The sequence below is a fragment of the Musa acuminata genome, chromosome BXJ2-2 (genome assembly GCF_036884655.1).
Source record: "Musa acuminata AAA Group cultivar baxijiao chromosome BXJ2-2, Cavendish_Baxijiao_AAA, whole genome shotgun sequence".
Taxonomy (NCBI): domain Eukaryota; kingdom Viridiplantae; phylum Streptophyta; class Magnoliopsida; order Zingiberales; family Musaceae; genus Musa; species Musa acuminata.
This window is the reverse complement of record NC_088339.1, coordinates 4,655,861-4,680,000: the sequence shown is the minus strand read 5'-3', so window position 1 is coordinate 4,680,000 and position 24,140 is coordinate 4,655,861. Positions and strand designations below refer to the sequence as shown.

Sequence of the window (24,140 nt, the reverse complement as noted above, 5' to 3'; positions counted from 1 at the left end):
GGTTTCCACCTCATATTCTCCTCTCTCCTTCTCCTTCTCAGATAGCAAGTGTGGAGATTTGAGCGGTGATTTAACGAGTGTTGTCGTAGTCCTACTGTGTGGATCACCGCTAGAGAGAATGATGCTTGACCTCCTTCATCCTCTCCTACAGATTCGCAGGGATTCAAGAATATACGATCTCCCTAAGTAAAACACAATATTTCATATACGTAGTTTTCGATTTTTCGAATTTTGTGCATCAATTTTCACATGACGACGAACACCTTTTTGGGAAATATGCAAATTTTGGTTTCTGTTCTTTCACTACGCATTTGATGTCGCCCCTAAATTTTCCTATAAATTTCTAGCTCGATCCCTCCGAAGCTTAAGTCACTTTTTTGTGGTAGCGTTGAGTGTTCAAGATCTGCCCCCTTAGCGTTGGTCAAGGGGGCAGCGTTTATACCTCTCCTTAAGGGTAGGTCGCACATAGGTTGTTAATGATTGCCGACACTCCAAGCGATCGATTTGTCTGCCCTGGACAATACAGGCCAACTATTCCAATTCCGCACCACATGGGGCTGCTTTGTACAATCTCAAGTCTGTTGTGTCGCTACGAGTCTACTATGTCGTTTCGAGGTCATACTATCCATATACACCACGTCGATTCTGAGATGTCATGTTGATTATGAGAAAATAGGCAACTATCAGGTGATATAGAAATATTCCCTACGAAGATTATCATCTCTAAACATCACTAGTAGAAGGCAGTCCAAATTTCTTAAGACGCCTCATCTCAGGTAAGTCAATCAGCAAAAGGTGCACGTCTATCAAATCAAATCAATCACAATTTAGTTAAGTGGTTAATAATGAGGATGCACATATAAAAAATGACACAAGGATGCATTGAGGTGCCGCTGCTGACGCCTGAGTAGGCATCTGGGGAGCCTATTGCTTCGCTCATCAGGCCCCATGCCAATTCCATTTGAATCAAATTCCTACACAGAGCAGAAGAGAAGAATTTTATTCTGCAAAGAAAAGAAGAATTTTGCAATGGCACAGGATTAAAAGATAAAAAAAGATTACCGATTAAAAATAAATAATAGTAAATTTAAACGATTATAAAAGAATTATCTCTGTGATTTATGAAGGTGTAAGAGGAATGATTTTTGTGATATTACAGATTTGTAGGGGTAGCGAAAGGATGAGGTTCAAAATTTGCAGACACTCTGAATCTTATCTAGCAAAGAGGAGTATCCAGTGAATGAGCCAAACTTTCCATGTGAACCGAAGGTGCAGCAGCTCTTACGAAGTAATGGTGCCAAGAATAGGAACCATGTCATGATGACTTGCAACATGCTTATCGGTCATTCTTGCATGCATCAGTTGCCACTTTGAAGCATCCAATTAACCAAGGCGTTGCTACCAGAGAATGAAAGGAGAGTAGGGGTAGAACAGACGGTATATGCTACTACTACAAACAAATAGCTGGCAATGCATCCATGTGAGGCTGTCACCATTTTAGTCGATCAGCTTTGCTTTCAGAAGCAATATTCCAAAAGAGGAGCACCCACCTTCACTGAGAATGAGCTAGAAACTAGGCTGCCACATCAGAGACACGAGTGTCCAAAAGAAGTCACACTTTAAATGGGCGATGGTGGGGCCAGGCCAGCACTGCTCCAATGGTCCCCACCCCCACAGGGTCAGCTTGTTGGCAATCAGAGCAAAAGAATCCCAAATTGCGTACTAAAGACCCCTACACAAAGGGCCCCCCACTTCTGTTCTATTCCATCACACCATGCTCTTTTATTATTGGCCACATTTGATGGAGGTCATACTCATATGGGTGGAGGGAGCCCACCAAGGAGATCAACGACGTGTTGGGTGAGAGAGCCCACCAAGGAGATCAACGATGGTGGCATCACATCCACTGGTACGTAGGGTGGCTCGTGGCACTGCGACGAGGGCTGTAGTCTGACACAACCATCAGATCACCTGCGACTTTCCATTGTCCCTTCTCCCTTCTCCATCTCTCCTCTCTCTCTCTCTCTCCTCTCTTCTTGGGGGAACACATCCACAACATTAAAGTGACAGCTCATATTCTCGTCACTTCCCTGAAGGTTTGTGAAGTCTGTTATTATTATGCCAGCAAAACTTGTTCCAATGTTCACCTCATGGATTCACGCCCTGAACCCGGGCAGCAGCCACAGTCAGAGAAAGGACACCATGTGCCCCAGGAACCCATGATAACACTTTGCATCACTTTGTTCTGATCTTAACTTTACTCTCATGTGCCATTGCAGTAGACACACTTAATGTTATCTATGGTATTCACACTTTTTTTTTTTTTGTTTCTTTAGACTTCACCCAAAAAAAAAAAAAAATCATCATGTTCTGATTATCTGAAATTTTCTAGGAAAAACAGGATCTATAGTAATACTAAATGTTCAGAAACTTTTCTATTATTTCTAAAAACAAAACAGTATCTTCTACTTTCATTGTGTAATTAAACAAGAGAAGACTCTCCTTTCTCCGAAGTATCACCCTGCGGGTCTTCTCTTTCCATCTGCAAATGGATGTTTTTCATTATTTTCATTTGTACAGGGAATGGGTCTCACCGAGTCTGATGAAATGAAAAGGTGCTTGTGGATGGTATATGTGGGAAATGATAATAGACTCATGGAGCACGTTCCGAAGAGCGTAGAAAAGAGGGAGGACCTCATCTATTTACCATAACGCCATCGAGCAACCAGCGACAGCGAATCAAAGGTTCTCACAGCGCATGGAAAACCAGACCAGAAATAACGAGTAGGCGAAAAAAAATGTACAATAAATTACATTGCCAATTCTAAGCAATAAAAAGAAAAAAAAAAGAAAAGAAAAGAAAACGAGGAGGAAAAAGAAGACGACGATATCCGACGATCGAGTCCACCTCACATCGGCTGCGAACCTGCGGCGGAGAGGATGTTGGCAATGGTGCTCATGGCCCGCACCTGCATCTCGAGCGCGGCGATGTAGTCCGACGCCTCCTCCAGGATCGTCGCCAAAGGCAGCTTCCGGCAGCCGGGAACCAGCCGGCCCAGAACCCTCGCCTTCCGCTCCAGCGCCTGCGGCTTCGTCTTTTCCGCCGGACGGGAGGCGAAGACGGTGGCGACGCCGCCGAGGGACTTCGGCCCGCCAGCCCGCGCCAGCGCCCGAACCCTGAGCTTGAGCGTCCGGCCGGAGAGGATCGCGCGGCTCCAGCGCGTCTGACCTCGCGCCGCCAGCGCCAGAGCCCGGTCCGCCACCGCCCGGATGGCGCGGCTGCGCGAGTGATCCGTCGACGCCGCCGGGGAGGACCGGCGGACGCGGCGGAGGGCCTCGACGAGCTTGGAGGAATAGGTCTTCTGCTCGCCCTGCGTCCTCCACTTGGCCAGCGGCTTCTCCGCCCCGCGCTTCCGCTTCCTCTCCCCTCCTCCCTCCTTAGCGGCGGCGGTTTCCCGCTCCGCGTTCGAAATCGCCATCACAAATCTCACAAACCACCTCGATCTCCAACCACTCCAAATCGCCTGCTTCGAAAGCGATCGAATCAGTCAAAAAAAGCCCGATACCATCGCCAAATGGTTCCGAGATCGAGATGAAGACGAACAGGAAAAGAAATAATCGAGATTACGAGATCGCATCTGTGTTCTTACCTCGCCAAATTCGATCCAAGAGAGGGAGAAATGCGAGAGATTTTGGAGCGGTCGGTAATCGATCGAAGGGAATGGGTTGTTTCGGAGAGGAAAGCCAAGGATCTCTTAAAGAGGAAGGAAGGAGTGGTAATATATCCCTTACCATGACAAGCGGTCAGCTTCCATATTTAATCCGCTTTTGGAGGCATGCCTTCTCGGCAACTCTCTTTCCCGCCCCCCCCCCACCCCAACCCTTCCATGTTGACCATTTTGCCCTCGCGTTTTGGACCTATCTAATTTAACCCGCTATTATCGTCTCGAAGGTCAAATCAGCGGCGAAGGGCCCCAGTACAAGGCTCCCTCGGACGGATTTGCCCTCAACAAATGACGATCGTTGTCATCAGGGTTTCGACGGCTGTGATGAGGTCTACCCATCTCAATGATAAGTGCACGTGGGGCGGTCACTTTGCGTAACTGGAGTTAAAGTTGACCGCCACGGGGGAGAGGAGACGACATCCTTTTTCTTAAGTTGGGGTGTCGCGCTGGGCGGTAAGATGTTTGGTTCGGAAAGCAGGAGGGAGTTGCAACATCTGTGAGGAAGTTCAAGAGGGTTTTATTAATAGAAAACATCTCTGAAAACAGAAACAAATCAATTGAATTAAATTTGTGGGTTCGAAAGTGGGTTTGGACGGATGGACGAGTTGTTGACACGTTTTCCTATCTGGTTATTCCCATATGTTATCGAATGATCATCCAACTCGATACGAACCTCGCTCGGCCTCGGATGATTGCAGCAACCTCTCGACGTCAGCATAAATGGTTGAATCGTAACTGTAATTGACATACATCTTCATGATTAAATAATTAACCATTCTAATCATCTTGAAATCAATTCTTGTTTCAATTTAATGATTATCTCTGACTAAATATATCACGACGACGAGTTCGAAAGTTAAAACATTTTTTTTTTGTTTTGTATGCTTCAATTTTTGAAGTGGATTAACTTCATGCTTCTCCTATAGCATATCAGCTATTGGTTCAAATTTATATAATTAGAGCTACTTACGAGAGAATCATACGAGAAAAAAAATAAATATCAATCTCAAGCCTATATAATTCGAGTTATGTACTAGAGAATCATATGCGAAAGAATTAGACATCGATCTCATGTCGAATTATCATGGTCAAACATTCCATTTAGAGTGGATTGACTTCACGCTTCTCTTGTAGCATAACAACTATTGGTTCTAATAATTACTAGATTACAATCCTACAATCTGTATATCTCAAGTCTGTATAATTAGAGTTATGTATGAGAAAATTATGCAAGAAAGAATTAGGCATCTATTTTAAGTCTATTTCTTATGATCGAATATTCTATTTGAAGGATTGATTTCATGCCTCTCTTATAGCATAACAATTATTGGTTCTAACGATTACTCCATTGTAATCGTATGATCTGTATATCTTAAGCCTATATAATTAGAATTATATATGAGAAAACTATGCAAGAAAGAATTAGATATCCATCTCAAGTCCATTTATCATGATTAAACATTCTATTTGAAGTGGATTGATTTGATGTTACTGTTATAGCATAACATCTTTTAGGTTCAATCGTTGCTTCATTATAATCTAATGATCTGTATCTCATATCTGTATAATTAAAATTATGTATGAGAAAATCATACGAGAAAGAATTAGACATTCATCTAAAATATTTAGATTTTATATCTTTATCAATATTTTTGTCCTAATCCATCATAAATTATTTGGAGAGTAATATAGCCCCACAAAAAAAGCAATAATAGCAGGCATGATGGTGTGAAATATATAATATTTTTAATATTTTCATAAACAGCATCACTAACTCAAAGCAAAGGATCATTATAAAAAAAAACTAATAAAGTCAACCAAATGTGTTTATGACATCAAGGGTATTGTATTTTATTTTTAATAAAATCCACATGATATTAATTCGAAGAGGCGAAATCTAAATATTATCATTGAGGTTTTGAGAAATATAGTTACTTAAAAAACTTATCAAATAAACTAGGATGAAAAGAATAAAACAAAGAGCAGTGACCTTTCTACCATATTAATCAAAGTAAGTCATTTACTTACAGAAAATTTGTGTAGCCTAAGGCTCTTATAAAAAAATCATGTTCATGCCATTTTCAATGCATTTTCTAATACCATCTTTGATGTGATCTGTGAAAGGACGAAAAGCTTATCCACGATCAAGTGGATCCATTTTTTTCTTTTAATTTATTTTTCCTAATGTTCCAGAGATCTATCTTGCCATATTTTGCAAGTAGAATTAGAATACATAGCAGGGTTCTATCACTTATTCCAATATAGAAGAGGACACAACCTACAGCTCCTCACTATTATGCAACCACACTTAAGACAACCATGCTATCATTGCCTCCCATTACGCAATAAATATTAAGTAGACAAAAAGTTAAACAAATCTGCTGTCCCAACCAAAAATAATAATAATAATGACCTACAGGCAAACAAAGTACCCAAAAGATTTGGACACTCTTTCTTATTACCAGTTGATTATTTGTGTGGAGTAAATTGGAATATTTATATGGAGTCAAATAAGGTCATGAATTTCTATTTTTTTTTGGTGGCCTCCTGCCAGAAGAAATGATCAATACCCAGCTAACTTTTCTTTTTATATGCAACAAAATTTTCTTTCTTTGCTACCTATGTTTAGTCTTTTCTTTATTAACCTGCTAAGAACTTCTCTTAATGAAAGGTAACATTTAGTCTCTTGGTTAACTTTATCAGGATGGAAATACATCAAGATGGGTTTCAACAAGTTGAGGATTTAATAACTAAGCATCAAGCCTTAGAAAAGAAATTAAAAGAAACCAGCTTGCAAAAATGGAAAAAGCATCATTTGGCTGTTCTATCCTTATCCGTATCAGAACAAAATTAATATAAACTAAGATCATCATTTAATGACAAGTAACATCTCAGTTGGCTGTTCTATCTGGGAGTGTCTTCCACTTGTGGAATCAAGTCTCTTTTCTTTCCAATCTTTTCAACGATTAGCTAGTGATGTGAATGTCTAAAATAAATGCAACTGAAGCATAAAATCCCATGTAATGATATCCATGACATGCTTTTTCTTTATCCTCTTACATCATCATGTTTCAATTTTGCCTGTCCTTTTGCTGAATTGTATATTTAATTTCCCTTTTGTTTCTTTTTTTTTGTTGCAAAGAACGTATTCTAACACAAATTTTTGGGTGTATTCTTGCTTTTCAGGAGTAGAGAGGATTACTCCACATTGCCCACATCCACAGAAGAAGGAATCTAAATTCCCTTCTGTACTTGGCGTTATAAACTACTTCAATTATACACAAAATAGCATATAGGCAATCAATCAAGGACCAATTCACATGCTAAAATAGAAAATGACCAAGTGGGTTTTTCACACCTTTCTTTTCCCTTCAATTCTCACATTTTATTTTCTAACAAAGTCATTTTGATGCTCCAAAATCCTAAAAAGTATGTTGAGCATATAAGACCAAGTCCGTGCCACTAAAACATAAGAAATATGTGCATACATTTATTCAAATATATTATACATATATACATACATACATACATACATACATATATATATATATAAATATATGTATATATATGTATATATACATATATATATGTATATATATGTATGTATATATATGTATATATACATATATATATGTATATATATGTATGTATATATATATATATATATATATATATATATATATATGTATATATATATATGTATGTATGTATATATATATGTATGTATATATATACATATATATACATACATATATATATACATACATACATATATATATACATACATATACATATATATATATACATATACATATACATATATATATACATATATACATATATATATATACATATATATATATATATACATAAATATATATATATGTATATATATATATATATATATATATATATATATATGTATATATATATATATATATATATATATATATATATATATGTATATATATATATATATATATATATATATATATATATATATATATATATATATATATATATATATATATATATATATATATATATATATATATATATATAGATAATGATAGGTTTATATGAGTCATTTAGCTATTGATGTATAGTGTTACACATACACAAGCATCCTTGTCCATAATAAAAATGCAAAACACCAAACCTTGTCTTATCATGATCTTGGTGTATGATTGTTTTATCTAACTTTTTTAGGTACATCTGCATGTCAACCCTGTTTCAGGGAAGGATCATGGAAGACATGAAGATAAAACCCAAATTCTTAGGTTAGACAAATCATTTAGCTGGGGGAAGTAGGTGGTTCATGCATCCATGATCACCTAATAGAGTGCATGACACCAAACTTTGTCTGGTCATTTTAGGATTATTGGAGACAATTGGGACAATGTTTGTGAATGGTCAATGATCACATAAAAAAAATGAACAAACAAGCACCAATGGCAGACAGCAGAATATAAAGATGACAAGGGACTGATACGTGGGACATAAAGAGAAACAGTTGCATGCCTACTTATTAGAAGTCATAGCATTTGTTTCATTGCACATATGTCTCATGTTGTATATGGTTATTCCAATAAGCATTCTGAGAACCACAGAGTAAATAGAAAATAAACAGAGGACAAAAATCTTGATATTTATTACAGTGAATAATGATAATAAAAAATGTCAACTAGGGAATGAAATTTACAACTATGCACATCTTAAATAGTTATGTTGGTAAAAGAACATAAGATTTACTACTATGTACCTCCCAATTAGTTCTGATTGCTAAATATCTATAGTGAATACCTGAGGAAAGCTTTGTTGGTGAAGGCAATTCTCATGTTTCATGCAGTAGTAACCATGAAAAATGGAACATAACATTAGCTTCTACAACCACCACTACTTGCATAAATTGTAGATACTTTGGCCATTATGTGATTGAACACCATCACTTGTAGGAATCACTATGCTTACTTGACTGACATTTTGGTAAAGGCAAACACATAACTCCAGAAACTATAACACACAGAGAGAGAGAGAGGGACAGAGAGAGAGAGAGAGAGAGAGAGAGAGTACCAGGAAGTTAATTAAACCCATGAGTGGTGAAGGAAAATTTCTCCTGAGATAAGAGATGTGGGTCCATCTGGACTAATCTCTCCTTTTACTTCCATAGCACACTCATCCACTTTCAACCCCAAAAAAATGACAAATAATGTTTCTTCGATCAAGCCCATACTTCAAATTTGAGCAGCAAACAGTGAGAAACTGACGAAGTTTGCCTGCAGAATAAAGCTAGCTGGTGCAGAAGGAAATCATCCATAAATATGTTAATAAGGCAGATGACCTTTAGCAATAGAGGGAATGGAGTGTAGAGAAGAAGAATAGAATAGGGCAAACCTTTGCCTGACGAACTAATGGGTCTACATATAATTAAATAAAAATAAAGATGTGAAATTAAGCAAAAAGAAGAACAAATAAGCAAATACAACTCCCAGTTTATAAATGAATTGTCAATGGTGAGGAAGCAAGAACCTTCAATTACCTACTATGAAAGATGGGTTTAATCTTTTGTTGATTGCAATACTATTAACTTTTCAATCTATGCTATTTTACTCATCAAGTTTGCTCCTTACTAGTTAGATGATAAGGGTTGAAGGTTAAAGAAATAACTTCATCACTTACTTGCGAGGATAGCATTACATAGATCGACTCTTATCGGCGGAAGGCGTCCATCGGGCTATCCATACTAATCATGTCCACAAAGATGATTCCCAATATATCCACAAGCTTATGAACTTAATTCCTCATATTTCAAGTAAACAAAATTTAAAGACCAACAGCTAAATTGTGTTGTTAATCTACCCAGAGAACTCCAGCACAAGTAAGCAAAACACGTTAGTAGAAGTTTTCCCCCACTCCAAGTAGATAACCATTTTTTCCCATAAGAAAATAGTCTATTGAGATTTTTTAGTTGTACGAAAGACTTGCATAAGCCTTTATTTGTAGTTCAGGAGGAGGAAATGATACCTCACATATAAAATGACATCTATCGATTTTTTTTTTTTTTTTTAGCAGTCCAATTTATACTAGTTGATTATATTCATGAAACAATTCACACCGATAAAGTTGCAAGAGAAGACTGGTGGTCGATAAGCCATGGTGAATGGTTGGCCATTGATGATAGTTCCTTTAATATTATTGAATTTGTTTCAACGCGGAGTTGAGTGATTCCTTCCTTAATTGCCAATCGTATTTCCATCTTCACAGCTAATGCTTCACATTGCAAAATAGATTTAATTTGTATATACTGAAGCCCCGTCGCACAGCAAATTCCATTAGGATCACAAACGAGGAATCTGACTCATTCATGGAGGGTCCATCATTGTTAGATTTAGGTGGTTTTTATCATCTAAGCTTTAGAGCTTCGCACACTACTTCTCATTCGAACAGTGTCCTTGTTAGCCAAGATAAGCTGTGGCATGAGTCCATGCTCATTTAGTGAAAGATTGCTGCTTATCGTTAAAAAGGGTATTATTTCATATCTTTCAAATGAATCAGAGTTGATTTGCAATGAGGACATGTAGAAGATTTTCTATTCCTATGTTGTTATCTTCCTTCAACCAATCATTCAAAAGATGAGCAATAGATTCACGATAAAGACGGCAGGAAGTTTATCCCTAGATTATAATAGACGATACACTCCTTTTGCAATAGCTTTCCTATAAATATATGCCCTTTGAAATCTATTTGTCATCAGTAATCTCTATAGCTTTGATAACATCAACCAAATTAGGTGTGCATAATTTCAATAAAAATTAGGTATTCCAACTACCATATTGGATAAATGTATCAACCTTAGCATCTATCGATGACATTAAAGAAATAGGTTTTTTATCAAGAGGCATATCAGGAATCAGGGGTTTTCATGTAAGAAATTTTAATGAAGTCAACTTGTGTTTCTAAATCATTGTAATAGAAACACAATAAAACTAATGCGGAAACGAAATAGCGTACCTCCAGCCATTGTCGCCAAGAATTTCTACAGAGATTTCTTCTTGAACTTTGGTTCTTCTCGGCTCAGAACTCTCGCTTTAGATGGTGTAGGAAAGTCTTTCACTTCAAAGAGATGATTGAGCCAAGGGACCAAAATCCTCATGTATATATAGATGTTCTCCCATCAAGAACATTTATCATCACCAACTTATAACGTTCAAGAATTAATTCAAATTTGTAACATTTGGACCATAATGAAGAACTTAATGATATTAAATATTTAATTTAATAATAACGGTTTCATGCATAAAGAATAAGAAACTGAAATCATTTAAACCATAATAAATGAAGAAATTCATGATAATGAATTATGAATCTTAATAAGAACGGTTACGTTATTATTAAATAAGATATTTAATAATAACCGTTACATTCTCCCACTTGGTCCATACGTTTATCTTAATAATTTGAATTAATCTTTCTCGAACAACTTTCTTAAGAAATAAATACATGAATCATAGCGATAAGTCCTCTAAGAGCTAGCATTATAATCCATATATCACGATGTATTTAGTTTCTTAATCTTAATGTGGTAATATTACTTTATGAATAAACCTTATGTTTATTCTTGGTCCAACAACAATATATTTTCTTAAAATAATGTGCACATAAATGAGAAAATTTCACAATATATAAGAGTTTCAATATCATTACAAAGTGGAACTAAGTCCCATTTTCTTTACATGATCCTTGAATTTTAGAGGTGGCATGCCTTTAGTCAAAGGATCAACAATCATCAATTCAGTGCTAATGTGCTCAATGACCACTTTCTTTTCTTTTACACATTCTCTTATGGCTAAATACTTAATGTCGATGTGTTTACTTCGACTTCCACTTTTATTGTTTTTAGCCATAAAGACAGCAGCTGAATTGTCACAGAAAATTCTTAATGGCCTAGAAATAGAATCCATGATTCTAAGCCCAGAAATGAAACTCTTAAGCCATACATCATGTGAAGTAGCCTCAAAGCAGGAGACAAACTTAGCTTCCATGGTAGAAGTAGCAGTCAAGGTCTGCTTAGCGCTTCTCCAAGAAATAGCTCCACCGGCCATCATAAAAATATATCCTGATGTTGATTTACGAGAATCAACACAACCGGCGAAGTCTGAATCTGAGTAACCAATCACATCCAGATTGTCTGTATGTCTATACATAAGCATGTAATCTTTTGTTCCTTGTAGATACCTCATCACTTTCTTTGCAGCTCTCTAGTGGTCCATACCTGGATTACTCTGATATCGACCTAGCATCCCCACAATAAATGCAATATCAGGTCTAGTACAAACCTGAGCATACATAAGGCTTCCTACGACAAAAGCATATGGGATGTTTTTCATTGATTCCCTTTCAAAATTGTTCTTTGGGCATTGGTTCAAATTGAACCTATCACCTTTCACAATAGGAGCAACACTTGGTGAACAATCCTTCATCCGAAATCTTTCTAAAAGTTTATCAATATAGGTTTCTTGTGATAGACCTAAAATGCCTCGAGGTCTATCTCTATAGATCTTAATGCCAATGACATAAGATGCTTCACCCATATCCTTCATGTCAAAATTTTTAGAAAGAAATTGTTTCACCTCATGCAGCAAACCTTATCATTGGTTGCAAGCAAAATATCATCTACGTATAAAACAAGGAAACATATTTTACTCCCACTAACCTTCTGGTATATACATTGATCCATGAGATTTTCAACAAATCCGAATGAAGAAATCACTTCATGAAATTTAAAATACCATTGGCGGGAGGCTTGTTTTAAGCCGTATATAGACTTCCTAAGCTTGCAATCCAAGTGCTCACCAACACTAGAGGAGAAACCTTCAGGTTGTTTCATATAAACCTCTTCCTCTATATCTCCATTAAGAAATGCTGTTTTCACATCCATTTGTTGCAACTCAAGGTCAAAATGAGCAACTAATACTAAAATAATACGCAGAGAATCTTTCTTAGATACAAGAGAAAATGTCTCCGTATAATCGATTTCCTCTTTTTGAGTAAATCCCTTTGCAACAAGTCTTGCCTTGTATCTCTCAATGTTTCCTAACGAATCTTTCTTAGTTTTAAAGACCCATTTGCAACCAATGGCCTTTGCTTCATTAGGCAACTCTACAAGATCCCAGACTCCATTGCTTATCATGGAATTCATCTCTTCTTTCATAGCATCATGCCACAAATTTGACTTTTTGCAACTCATGGCTTGTGAAAATGTTTCAGGATCATTTTTGGCTCCAATATTATAGTCAGATTCTTATAGATATACAACATAATCACTAGGAATTGCTGATCTTTTATTTTTAGTAGATCTTCTTAATGTTGTACCAATGGTTCCTTGAGGAACTTGTGGTTCAACTAGTTGTTCAGGAGCTTGTTGTAATTCCTGAACTGCTTGATCTATTAGAATACTATCAACAACTTGTGGAATTTCAATGATTGGTTGTTCAGCACTAGTTTGTACTTGAGGAGTGCTATGAACTATAACCAATCTATCATTTGATGTGGAAGGTTGAGATTCTATATGATCATGTGCAAAAACTATGTTCCTGAAATGATCGCTCCCACTAATCACATCATCCTCAAGAAATTTAGCGTTTCTTGATTCCACAATCCTAGTTGTGTGAGATGGACAATAGAACCTGTAACCTTTGGACTTTTCGGCATATCCAATGAAATACCCACTAACAGTCCTCGGGTCCAGTTTCTTCTCTTGTGGATTATATATCCTAACTTCAAACGGATATCCCCAAACGCGCATATGTCGCAAACTCGGTTTCCAACCTTTCCACAGTTTAAATGGTGTCTTTTGGATAGCCTTTGTTGGAACTCGGTTTAATATATACACAGCCGTTTTTAATGCTTCAGTCCACAAGAACTTAGGAAGATTGGAGTTGCTAAGCATACTCCGCACCATGTCCAATAATGTTCGGTTTCTTCTTTCTGCAACACCATTCTGGTCTGGAGAACCAGACATCGTGTATTGGGCAATAATCCCATGTTCTTGAAGAAACTTAGCAAAAGGACTAGGTGCTTGTCCATTTTCAGTATATCTACCATAATATTCTCCACCCCTATCTGATCTCACAATTTTAATTTGCTTACCACATTGGTTCTCAACTTCAGCCTTAAAGACTTTGAAGGCATCCAATGCTTCATTTTTATTATGAAGCAAATATATATACATATATCGTGAGTAATCATCTATAAAGGAGATGAAGTATTTCTGACCATGTATGTCCATGTCTGGACAACATATATCAGTATGAATTATTTCTAATGAGTCTGAACTCCTATTAGCACCCCTTTTGGACTTATTGGTCTGTTTTCCTTTAATACAGTCCACACAAGTCTTAAAATTAGTAAAATCAAGAGTACTAAGTACCCCATCTTTAACTAATCTTTTAATTCTCTCTATGGAGATATGTCCTAATCTCCGATGCCATAATATAGAGGAGTCCTCATTAATATTACACCTCTTAATGCCAGCGTGAACATGCATTGAACCTTGAGTATTATCATTTTGTAATAAAATACGGTAAAGACCGTCAGACAAAATACCATTCCCAACACAATTAGATTTATATAATAAACGAAATGATGTGTCTTTAAAATTAAAGGAATATCCAAATGGTACGAGTCTGGAAACAGAAATTAAGTTTCGTGAGAAACTTGGTACATAAAAGGTTCTTTCCAATTTTAAAACAAAACCACTACTTAAAGTTAAAATGCATGTTCCAATTGCTTCCACATGTGAGCCCATCTTATTTCCTAATAAGATGCTTTGCTCACTTCCCACTGGCTTCCTTAGGTTTTGCATACCCTGCAAAGAGTTTGCAATATGGATTGTTGATCCAGAGTCAATCCACCATGTGTTAATATTAACATTGACCATATTAGATTCATAACATACATATGAGGTTGGTTTACCTTTCTTTTCAAGCCATTGTTGGAATTTCGTACATTCCTTCTTCATGTGTCCCTTTCTTTTACAAAAGAAACACCTTGCTTCTTTCTTGATATCAGCTTGGGGTGGTATTTTACCTTTTCCCTGCTGATAAGCTTTTTGATTGGCTTGATGTTTGTCAGTTTTGTTCTTCCCTCGAGTGGTTACCATCAATGCACTCTCACCCAATTCCATTACTAGCCTCTCTTCTTCTTGAACACACATGGTCATTAATTCATTAATTGACCATTTGTCCTTATGTGTATTGTATGAAATTTTAAAAGGGCTATATTGAGGTGAAAGGGTGTTCAGAATATAGTGCACTAGGAAGGATTCTGACATATTAACTTCAAGTTTCTTAAGTTGAGCCGTGATATCTCGCATTTGCATTATGTGCTCACGCACACCCTTTATGTTGGTGAGTCTAAGGGATGATAATTTCATTATAAGGGTGCTTGCTAGTGCCTTATCCGAAGTGATGAATTGTTCATTGATAGCCTTTAGCAAGTCTCGGACATTTTCATGCTGGTCAACAGAACCACGTATGCCAGCAGTTATCTTAGTTTTGATAAACATCACGCTGAGCCGATTGGATCGCTCCCATCGCTCATATAACGCGATCTCAGTTAGAGTGCTGGTATCAGTGACTATAGGTGGTTCGTCTTTTCTAATAGCATAATCAATATCCATCCACCCTAAATGGAGGAGAACCCTCTCCTTCCATATCTTATAGTTATCACCACTAAGTTCGGGAATATCACATCGAATATCAGAGAAATTAACAGTTTGAGAAACTGCATAAAATCAAACATGCTTATGTCAAAAATTTGAAGCTTAATAGACTAAATTACATGTTTTACCAATGTGAAACATGCCAAAAATATGAATCTCATGACATAAAAATTGCCTGTGGGCTAAATTCTTAATTCAAATAGATTCATATGGTCTTTATGATAAAACTATCAAATTATATTCCAATTCATAATCCCTGTGGGTAAATTATGAAAATAATCTGATATTTTATCCTGATTAATTATATTAAATATAATAAAAGATCCTGTGGGATAACAATTATTATACGAAATATAATCAATCACAATATGATGTCTAATTACTTATGTGATCCTTATTTTAACTTTATATATAATTTTAATTAATTAAGGATGTTGTGGCTAATTCTTAATTAATTAAGATTATATGGATCACTAGACATTTTAAACATAAAAAATTTGCTCATAAACATAATTTAATATAACTAAATATGCATACATAATATGAGCATTTTACTGACTAAAAATGTTGAAAATGATATTTCCTCATGATTTCAACAAAATATATCAACAAGTTTCCAAGAAGAAACCAAAATCAAATTATTTTCATGGCATAAAAATGAAAACTTTTTCATATCAAGGCAGAGGTCATTCGGCTCTGATACCAAATGTAAGAAATTTTAATGAAGCCAACTTGTGTTTCTAAATCATTGTAATAGAAATACAATAAAACTAATGCGGAAACGAAATAGCGTACCTCCAGCCATTGTCGCCAAGAATTTCTACAGAGGTTTCTTCTTGAACTTTGGTTCTTCTCGGCTCAGAACTCTCGCTTTAGATGGTGTAGGAAAACCTTTCGCTTCAAAGAGATTGAGCCAAGGGACCAAAATCCTCATGTATATATAGATGTTCTCCCATCAAGAACATTTATCATCACCAACTCATAACGTTCAAGAATTAATTCAAATTTGTAACGTTTGGACCATAATGAAGAACTTAATGATATTAAATATTTAATTTAATAATAACGGTTTCATGCATAAAAAATAAGAAACTGAAATCATTTAAACCATAATAAATGAAGAAATTCATGATAATGAATTATGAATCTTAATAAAAACGGTTACGTTATTATTAAATAAGATATTTAATAATAATCGTTACATTTCAAACATATAAGTATCATGATTATGTCCTGTGCGTTCGTAGAATCTCTCTTGTAGGGCTTTCATTCATGGATTGGGTGAAAACTTTCCAACTTGGACTAGTATGTTTATGTTACTATCATCATTATTTAAATATCTACTAATCTAATTTAAAACTCCAATCATCATGAATATTGAGGCCACAAAGTCTTTACGAACATTAATGGTTTCCCATTTAATGAGATAAAAGGCCTATAGATTGTGATTTTTGTTTTGTTAAAGGAAAATTTTAATTATAGTTTTAATTTTATGAATAGTATTGTCATGCATCTAAGTTACACTTGAACATTCTCATGTGCAGTGGGAGGAACTCGTATCGGAGAAACGATAGCACCCAAAGTATTTAAATGAAAACAAAAGCTTCATGGAATCCTAAAGGGGAACAAATATGTGATCTGGTGGATTTTTTAAGGGCCAATACAGTGATTGGTTAGACATTCATATGCATGAAAACGAGGATATCGCCAATAAATAATATGGCTAAGCTTAAAATTAGGTCCAAAATTGTTTATTTCTAGCAACAAAATTAATTAGTTGAGTAGAGCTCGAGCCATCGAGAGAGATATACAGGAAAGGAGATAGGGTCTCCTTGCCTAACACTATAATTTGCTTTTAAAGAAGAAATAACATTTTCCATTGATAAGTCAAGCAAAAGTAAGAATATGTATGTATATATATTTTAGAGAAAAATTCATAATTGAAAGAATATGAAGGATTGAAGTCCAAGAAAGTCTATCATTCTTTCCTTGAGAAAAGTGCTTTGTATGAGCAACGTTTTAGACTATTAAAATATTATCATGAATGTTATATTCAATAATAAATGCAGATTGCTGTCCATCAATGAGAGTTAAGGTAAGTAAGGTTTTAACACATCAGCTAAAATATGATAATTTACATTAGAAAGAAAAATAGGCATAAAAAGTGATAAGCAAAGGGGTTTTGCATTTGAGGAGAAAAGTGAGAATGATTTTAGACTAAGAGAAAGAGACGTAAGGATGATCATAAAAATTTTAAAAATCCTGAAGAAAATATGGGGCAAGGGTAGTCCAATAATATCCGTAAGCCAACATGATTAGAAATTCTAGATTGGTGCTTATGTGAAGGCAGTCCTTCCTAATGGTACTCATATATAGTCTTTTAACATATCGAAATCTTCGTCTGAATAAAAAGAAGTCACTTGACTAATCTTGTGCATTGATTATAGCTAATACTTTCAATCCCATCTCTCAGGCCGAGGGTTTTGTTTCAAAGATGCCACTTGGAGCTGTATCAATTTGCATGCCGATCTCGAGAAGATCTTTAATTGGGAGACTCAATGTCTCATCAAATCCAGAATTCAGTTGTGATGGAGGAAAGAAAAAGTTAGATCGATCACCCATTTTAGGCTCTGAATTTGAAATAACAAATGACACCTATTTCCACGTATCTGCCTCCGAATATAAAGTGAAAGAGTCATTATCATGCACAGCAAGGAGCGCATGAAGTATTAATTGCAAATCCATCAGTAAATGTTTTGCTAATTGCTGTGTCATTAGTGGGACAAGTAACTTCTTTAGATTAATTTACCGGACTTATGTCCGTGCATTATGGAAATGTTACCGTGCATGGTTCTATCACACGACTCTCATGGGTTTGAACGATTTTATCCTCGTTTTCGACATCGATGATTTCGCCGGATTCTTTTGCCTGGAAGGATGAAATCGGACTCCAATCTTGTTAGAATAGGAATATAGTTTAATCCTTGGATTAGAACTAAAATAAATAAAAATATGAAATAACATAAAGAGAAGTTAGAAATTAAAACTTAGAGACATGATAAATGCTATCCTAAGCATATTTCCTTGTTGCATCCGTCGAAGAATTATCCAAAATATAACCCAAGTTGATCATCTGCACATACATACGTGGAAAATTGATGACCCATACAATACAACTGTTGGGCTGACAGCCTATGGTTCAACTCATAGTGGGCTTGAATACCCCACAACCCACCTCCTCTCTTAACCTAACCTTAATTTATGTTAGAGGGGTGTGTAGTAGCTGCGAAAAGAGACAGAAAAAGACAAAAACGAGTGAGAAGGCTGCAGCCATATAATTCCAAAGAAAATCAGGAGAACAAGGTAGAAAAACAAGAGAAAGAAAGGGAAGAAGATAAGGATAATACAAAGAGACTATTCTCAATCATCTAGCAATATTTTCATCTCAGGTTAGATCAGATCTATAGTAGATTCTTACTGTGATTACTTGGAAATAATTTAGATATTGTGCATAGTAATGTGATCCTTATATCTTAATTATTCTCTTGTGATTGTTGCTAGGGTTTTGGGCAAAAGATTGAGATTTGTCTATTCATTATTCTTATAGTGGATTATCTCTAGTTTTCCCTGTGGTTTTTACTCTTCACATTGGAGGGATTTTTACGTATATCTTGGTGTTCTATTTGATTGTGATTCCCTTTAATTCTGCTACATATTATGGCCTGCTAGTATTTATTCATATACAAAAGTTATTTCTCTTTATATTCCATCAACTGGTATTAGAGCAAGGGTTTTGGTGATTTAATTTTTGTATTTGAACATGAGGCCAATAATATTTCTCGCATAATTAGTTTAAATGGAAAAAAAAAATGGAAGATCTCTTGTATTGCAAAGATTTATATGGACCTTTGCAAGGGGATAGTGCAAAACCCACAACTATGATAGATGATGAGTGTAAGAGGTTATATAAAAAAACAGTTAGGTTTATTCGACAATGGCTTGATAATAGTGTTTTTCACCATGATTCTATTGAAAGTTCTGCATATTCTCTTTAGAAAAAGTTGAAAGGTCTTTATAAAAGAAAAATAGATGGCAACAAAGTTTTTTTATCAGAAAACTTATGAATCTAAAATATAGAGAGGGTGCTTCTATTGTTGAGCATTTGAATGAAATGCAGAGTATCACTAACCAGTTATCCTCTATGAAAATGTCTCTTGATGATGAGTTGCAAGCATTGTTACTTCTCAATTCATTACTAGAAAGTTGGGAGACACTGGTGGTTTCCCTCAGTAATTCTGCGTTAGATGGTGTTGTCACCATGAGTTAAGTAATAAACAGTTTGTTGAATGAGGAGTTGAGAAGAAAGAATTCAACAAGTTCTCAGAATGATTCACAAGAATTTATTTCAGAGAACAACGAAAGATTAAAGTCTAGAAGCAATTCACGCATTGGTAGAAGCAAGTCAAGATCAAGAAAAGATATTGTTTGCTATAACTGTAGTGAGAAAGGACATTACAAGAATCAATGTAAGCAACCTAAGAAAAATAAAAAAAAGAAAAAAGAAATGGAGTCTATAGAGTTAAAGGATAATACTACAACTACAATGCAGAGTGGTGATTATTTGATTTTGTCTTCTTCTGATGATATTTTTTCTTATGTGTGTTAGGATCTTGAGTGGGTAATTGACACAGGTGCTTCTTATCATGCTACACCACAAAGGGAGTTTTTTCCTATATACAGGTCTAAAAATTTTGGTGTTGTCAAGATGGGCAATTATGGCACAGCAAACATTATTAGCATGGGTAATATCAATTTGGCTGCAAGTTGGTGCTTAAGGATGTGAGACATGTGATTGACTTGAGGTTGAATTTAATTTCAGTTGGAAGACTAGATAATGAAGACTATGATAGCAGATTTTACAAAGGGCAATGGAAGCACAGTAAGGGTTCTCTTATTATGGCTAGTGGAAAGAAATGTCATACCTTATATAAGTTGCAGGCCAAAGCTTGTGGTGGGCAGTTAAATACTACAGAGAAAGACTTCAGTATGGAGTTGTGGTATAGGCGACTGGGACACATGAGCGAGAAGGGGCTATAAGCTCTTTCCAAGAGAGAGGTATTACCAGACCTCAGAGGTACACATTTGAACCCTTGTATTGATTACTTGGCTGGTAAACAACATAGAGTTTCATTTGCTAGACCCGCTATGTCTAGAAAAATACATGCCTTAGACCGTATTTATACAGATGTATGTAGTCTTTTGAGGATAAAAACTCCTAGTGGATCTGTTGATATTCCTAATATAAGTGGTGCACTTTATTTTATCACTTTTATAGATGATTTTTCCATGAAAGTTTGGACCTATGTTTTGAAGACCAAAGTTCAGGTTATTAATGTCTTCAAATAATTTCATGCTAGAGTTGAAAGGGAGATAGAAAGATAATTGAAATGCATAAGATCATATAATGGTGGTGAGTACACAGGATTATTTAACGATTATTGTAGGTCACATGGCATCCAATATGAGATGATAGTTCCTGGTACACCTTAACATAATGCTATTGCAAAGAGGATGAAATACACCATCATGGAAAAGATCAGATGCATGCTTTCACAAGCCAAGCTACCCAAAAGGTTTTGGGATGAGGCTTTGAGGATTACAGTTGATGTGATCAACTTATCACCATGTACAACCCTAGATGGTGATGTTGCAGAGTATGTATGGTTAGGGAAAGATGTTTCCTACGGCATTTGAGGGTGTTTGGTTATCATGCATTTGCACATGTTCCAAACAATGAGAGGTCCAAGCGGGATGGTAAGATTAAAGAATGTATTTTTCTTGACTACTCACATGATCATTTTGGTTACATGCTTTAAGATCCAGAAAAGCAGAAAGTATTTAATAGTAGAGATGTAGTTTTCTTTGACGATCAAACCTTTGAGGATTTGAAGAAGAAGGCACCAGCAAAAACTTCTGCAGAAGGATTAGCAGATTGTGACCCAGTTACTCTTCCAGTATATCAGGGTGGTGGGGGAGATGTGCAGGAAGATGATATAGAGTTTGATGTTGATATACTTACAGGACATGTTGAGCAAGAAGAAGTTAGAGAGTAACTTCCTATATAACTTTAGTTGAGAAGATCTTCTAGACAATGTCAACCTTCTAGAAGATACTCTATAGATGAGTATATGATACTTACTAATGGAGGTGAACTAGAGAGTCACCAAGAAGTAGTTGAAATTGAGCAGAATGAGAAGTGGTTAGTTGCTATGCAGGAATAGATGGATGCTCTTCAAAAGAAGCACACTTATAATTTGGTACTACTATCAAATAGAATGAAGGCCTTAAAGAACAAGTGAGTTTTTAAGTTGAAGACTCAAGAATATTGTTCTCAACCAAAGTATAAAGCTAGATTGGTTGTGAAAGGCTTTGGTCAAAAGAAAGGTATTGACTTTGAAGAGATTTTTTCTCTTGTTATTAAAATGTCTATTCATGTTGCTCTTGGTATTACTACTAGCCAAGACTTAGAGGTTGAGTAATTAGATATAAAGATAACTTTCTTTTATGGTGATTTAGAGGAGAAAATTTATATGGAACAACCAGAGGGCTTCAAAGTAAAAGGTAAAGAGAACTTTGTCTGTAAGTTGAAGAAGAGCTTGTATGTGTTGAAGTAAGCTCTAAGACAGTGGTACAAAAAATTTGATTCATTTATGATAGAAAATGAATATAAAAGAATGACTTTAGATCATTGTGTATACATCAAATGGTTTGGTGAGAATTTTATTATTCTCTTATTTTATGTTGATGACACGCTAATTCTTAGGAAAGATATGTCTATAATTGTCAAGTTGAAAAAGGAACTGAGTGAGTCTTTTACAATGAAGGATATGAGACCAGCAAAGCAAATACTAGGTATGCAGATTTTTCGTGATAGGAAAAATAAGAAAATTTGGTTGTCGTAGGAGAAATACATCGAGAAGGTATTGGAAAATTTTAGTATGAGCAATGCAAAACTAGTTAGTTCTCCACTTGCAGGTCATTTCAAGTTGTGCTCAGAACAGAGTCCGTCAAGTGATGAGAAGGAGAAAATGCAAAAGGTTTCTTATGGTTCAGTAGTCGAGAGTTTAATGTATGCAATGGTAAGTACGAAGCCGGACATCGCATATGCAATTGGTGTTACTAACAGATTTCTTACAAATATAAGCAAAGAGAACTAGGCAGTAGTGAAGTGGATTTTTAGATATCTTAAAGGGAGCTATAAGGTTAGTTTAAGCTTTGGAGGTGGACCACCTGTGTTGACAGGTTACACAGATACAGATATGGCAAGAGATATAGATGCGAGGAAGTCCATATCAGGTTATGTACTTACTTTTATAGGGGGAGCTGTGCCATGGCAATCTAGATTACAAAAGTGTATTGCTCTCTCCACCACAAAGGTATAATATATTGCTACTACAGAGGTTTGCAAAGAAATGTTATGGATGAAAGAATTCTTACAAGAAATGGGGTTGAAACAGAAAAATTATGTGATACGTTATGACAGCTAGAGTACAATCCATTTGTATAAGAACCCAATGTTTCATTCCAAGTCAAAGCATATAGATGTCAGATACCATTGGATTCGAAATATATTTGAAGAGAAGCAGTTGCAACTTCAGAAAATCACATAGATGACAACGAAGTAGACATGTTGACAAAGACTTTACCAAAAGAAAGACAGAAGATATGTCGATAACTGGTTGGCATAGCTTCACAATGAGGAGTCATGAGATAGTTTCCCTTATGGGCTGAAGGGGGAGGTTGTTGGGCTGACAATCTATGGTTTAGCCTATAATGGGCTTGAACAGCCCACAGCCCACCTCTTCTCTTAACCTAACCCTAATTCATATTAGGGGGGTGTGTGATGGCTACGAAAAGAGATAGAAAAAGGCAGCAACGAGTGAGAAGGCTGCAACCATGTGATTCCAAAGAAAAGGAGGAGAACAAGATAGAAAAACAAGAGAAAGAAAGGGAAGAAGACAAGGACAATACAGAGAGACTGTGCTCAATCATCTAGCAGCATTTTCATCTTAGATTAGATCAGATCTATAGTAGATTCTTACTGTGATTACTTGGGGAGAATTTATATATTGTGTACAGTGACTTGATCTTTGTATCCTAGTTATTCTCTTGTGATTGTTGCAAGAGTTTTGGGCAAGAGATTGAGATTTATATATTCATTATTCTTATAGTGGATTATTTCTAGTTTATCCTGTGACTTTTACCCTTCACATTGGAGGGATTTTTCACGTATATCTTGATGTTCTATTTGATTATGATTCTATTTAATTCTACTACATATTATGACCTACTAGTATTTACTCATATATAAAAATTATTATTTTTTATATCCCATCAACAATGATAGTTAAAAAAACCTCGAATAAAAATGAAATGCTTGAACAAGAAATGAGGAAATGAAGTCGCGGGATGCACTATGAAAAGAGTTAAAGAACGTAGGGTTTAAATAGACCTTTTGGCCAATAATAAATTGCCACGTGACAACAAGTATGCTACAACTTGTCACCTTGATAACACCGTGCATGCATGAAACGGGTTTAAATAGACCTTTTGGCCAAAAAAGAACGTAGGGTTTAAATAGTAGCAAAAGGGTTTCAAATTGTCACCTCGAGAAAGCATGCATGAAAGCACTA

The 24,140-nt window shown here is 35.7% G+C and overlaps 1 protein-coding gene across 1 annotated transcript; it reads right to left on the bottom strand.

Annotated features, from left to right (window-relative positions):
- Positions 1–2,677: 2,677 nt before the first annotated feature.
- LOC103975141 (transcription factor bHLH149-like) lies at positions 2,678–3,802 on the bottom strand. The gene is made up of 2 exons (XM_009390051.3): positions 3,651–3,802; positions 2,678–3,524 (listed from the first exon to the last, which is right to left on the bottom strand). The coding sequence occupies exon 2, from the start codon at positions 3,477–3,479 to the stop codon at positions 2,910–2,912; it is 570 nt and encodes a 189-aa protein (XP_009388326.2). The 5' UTR covers positions 3,480–3,524; positions 3,651–3,802; the 3' UTR covers positions 2,678–2,909.
- Positions 3,803–24,140: the final 20,338 nt, after the last annotated feature.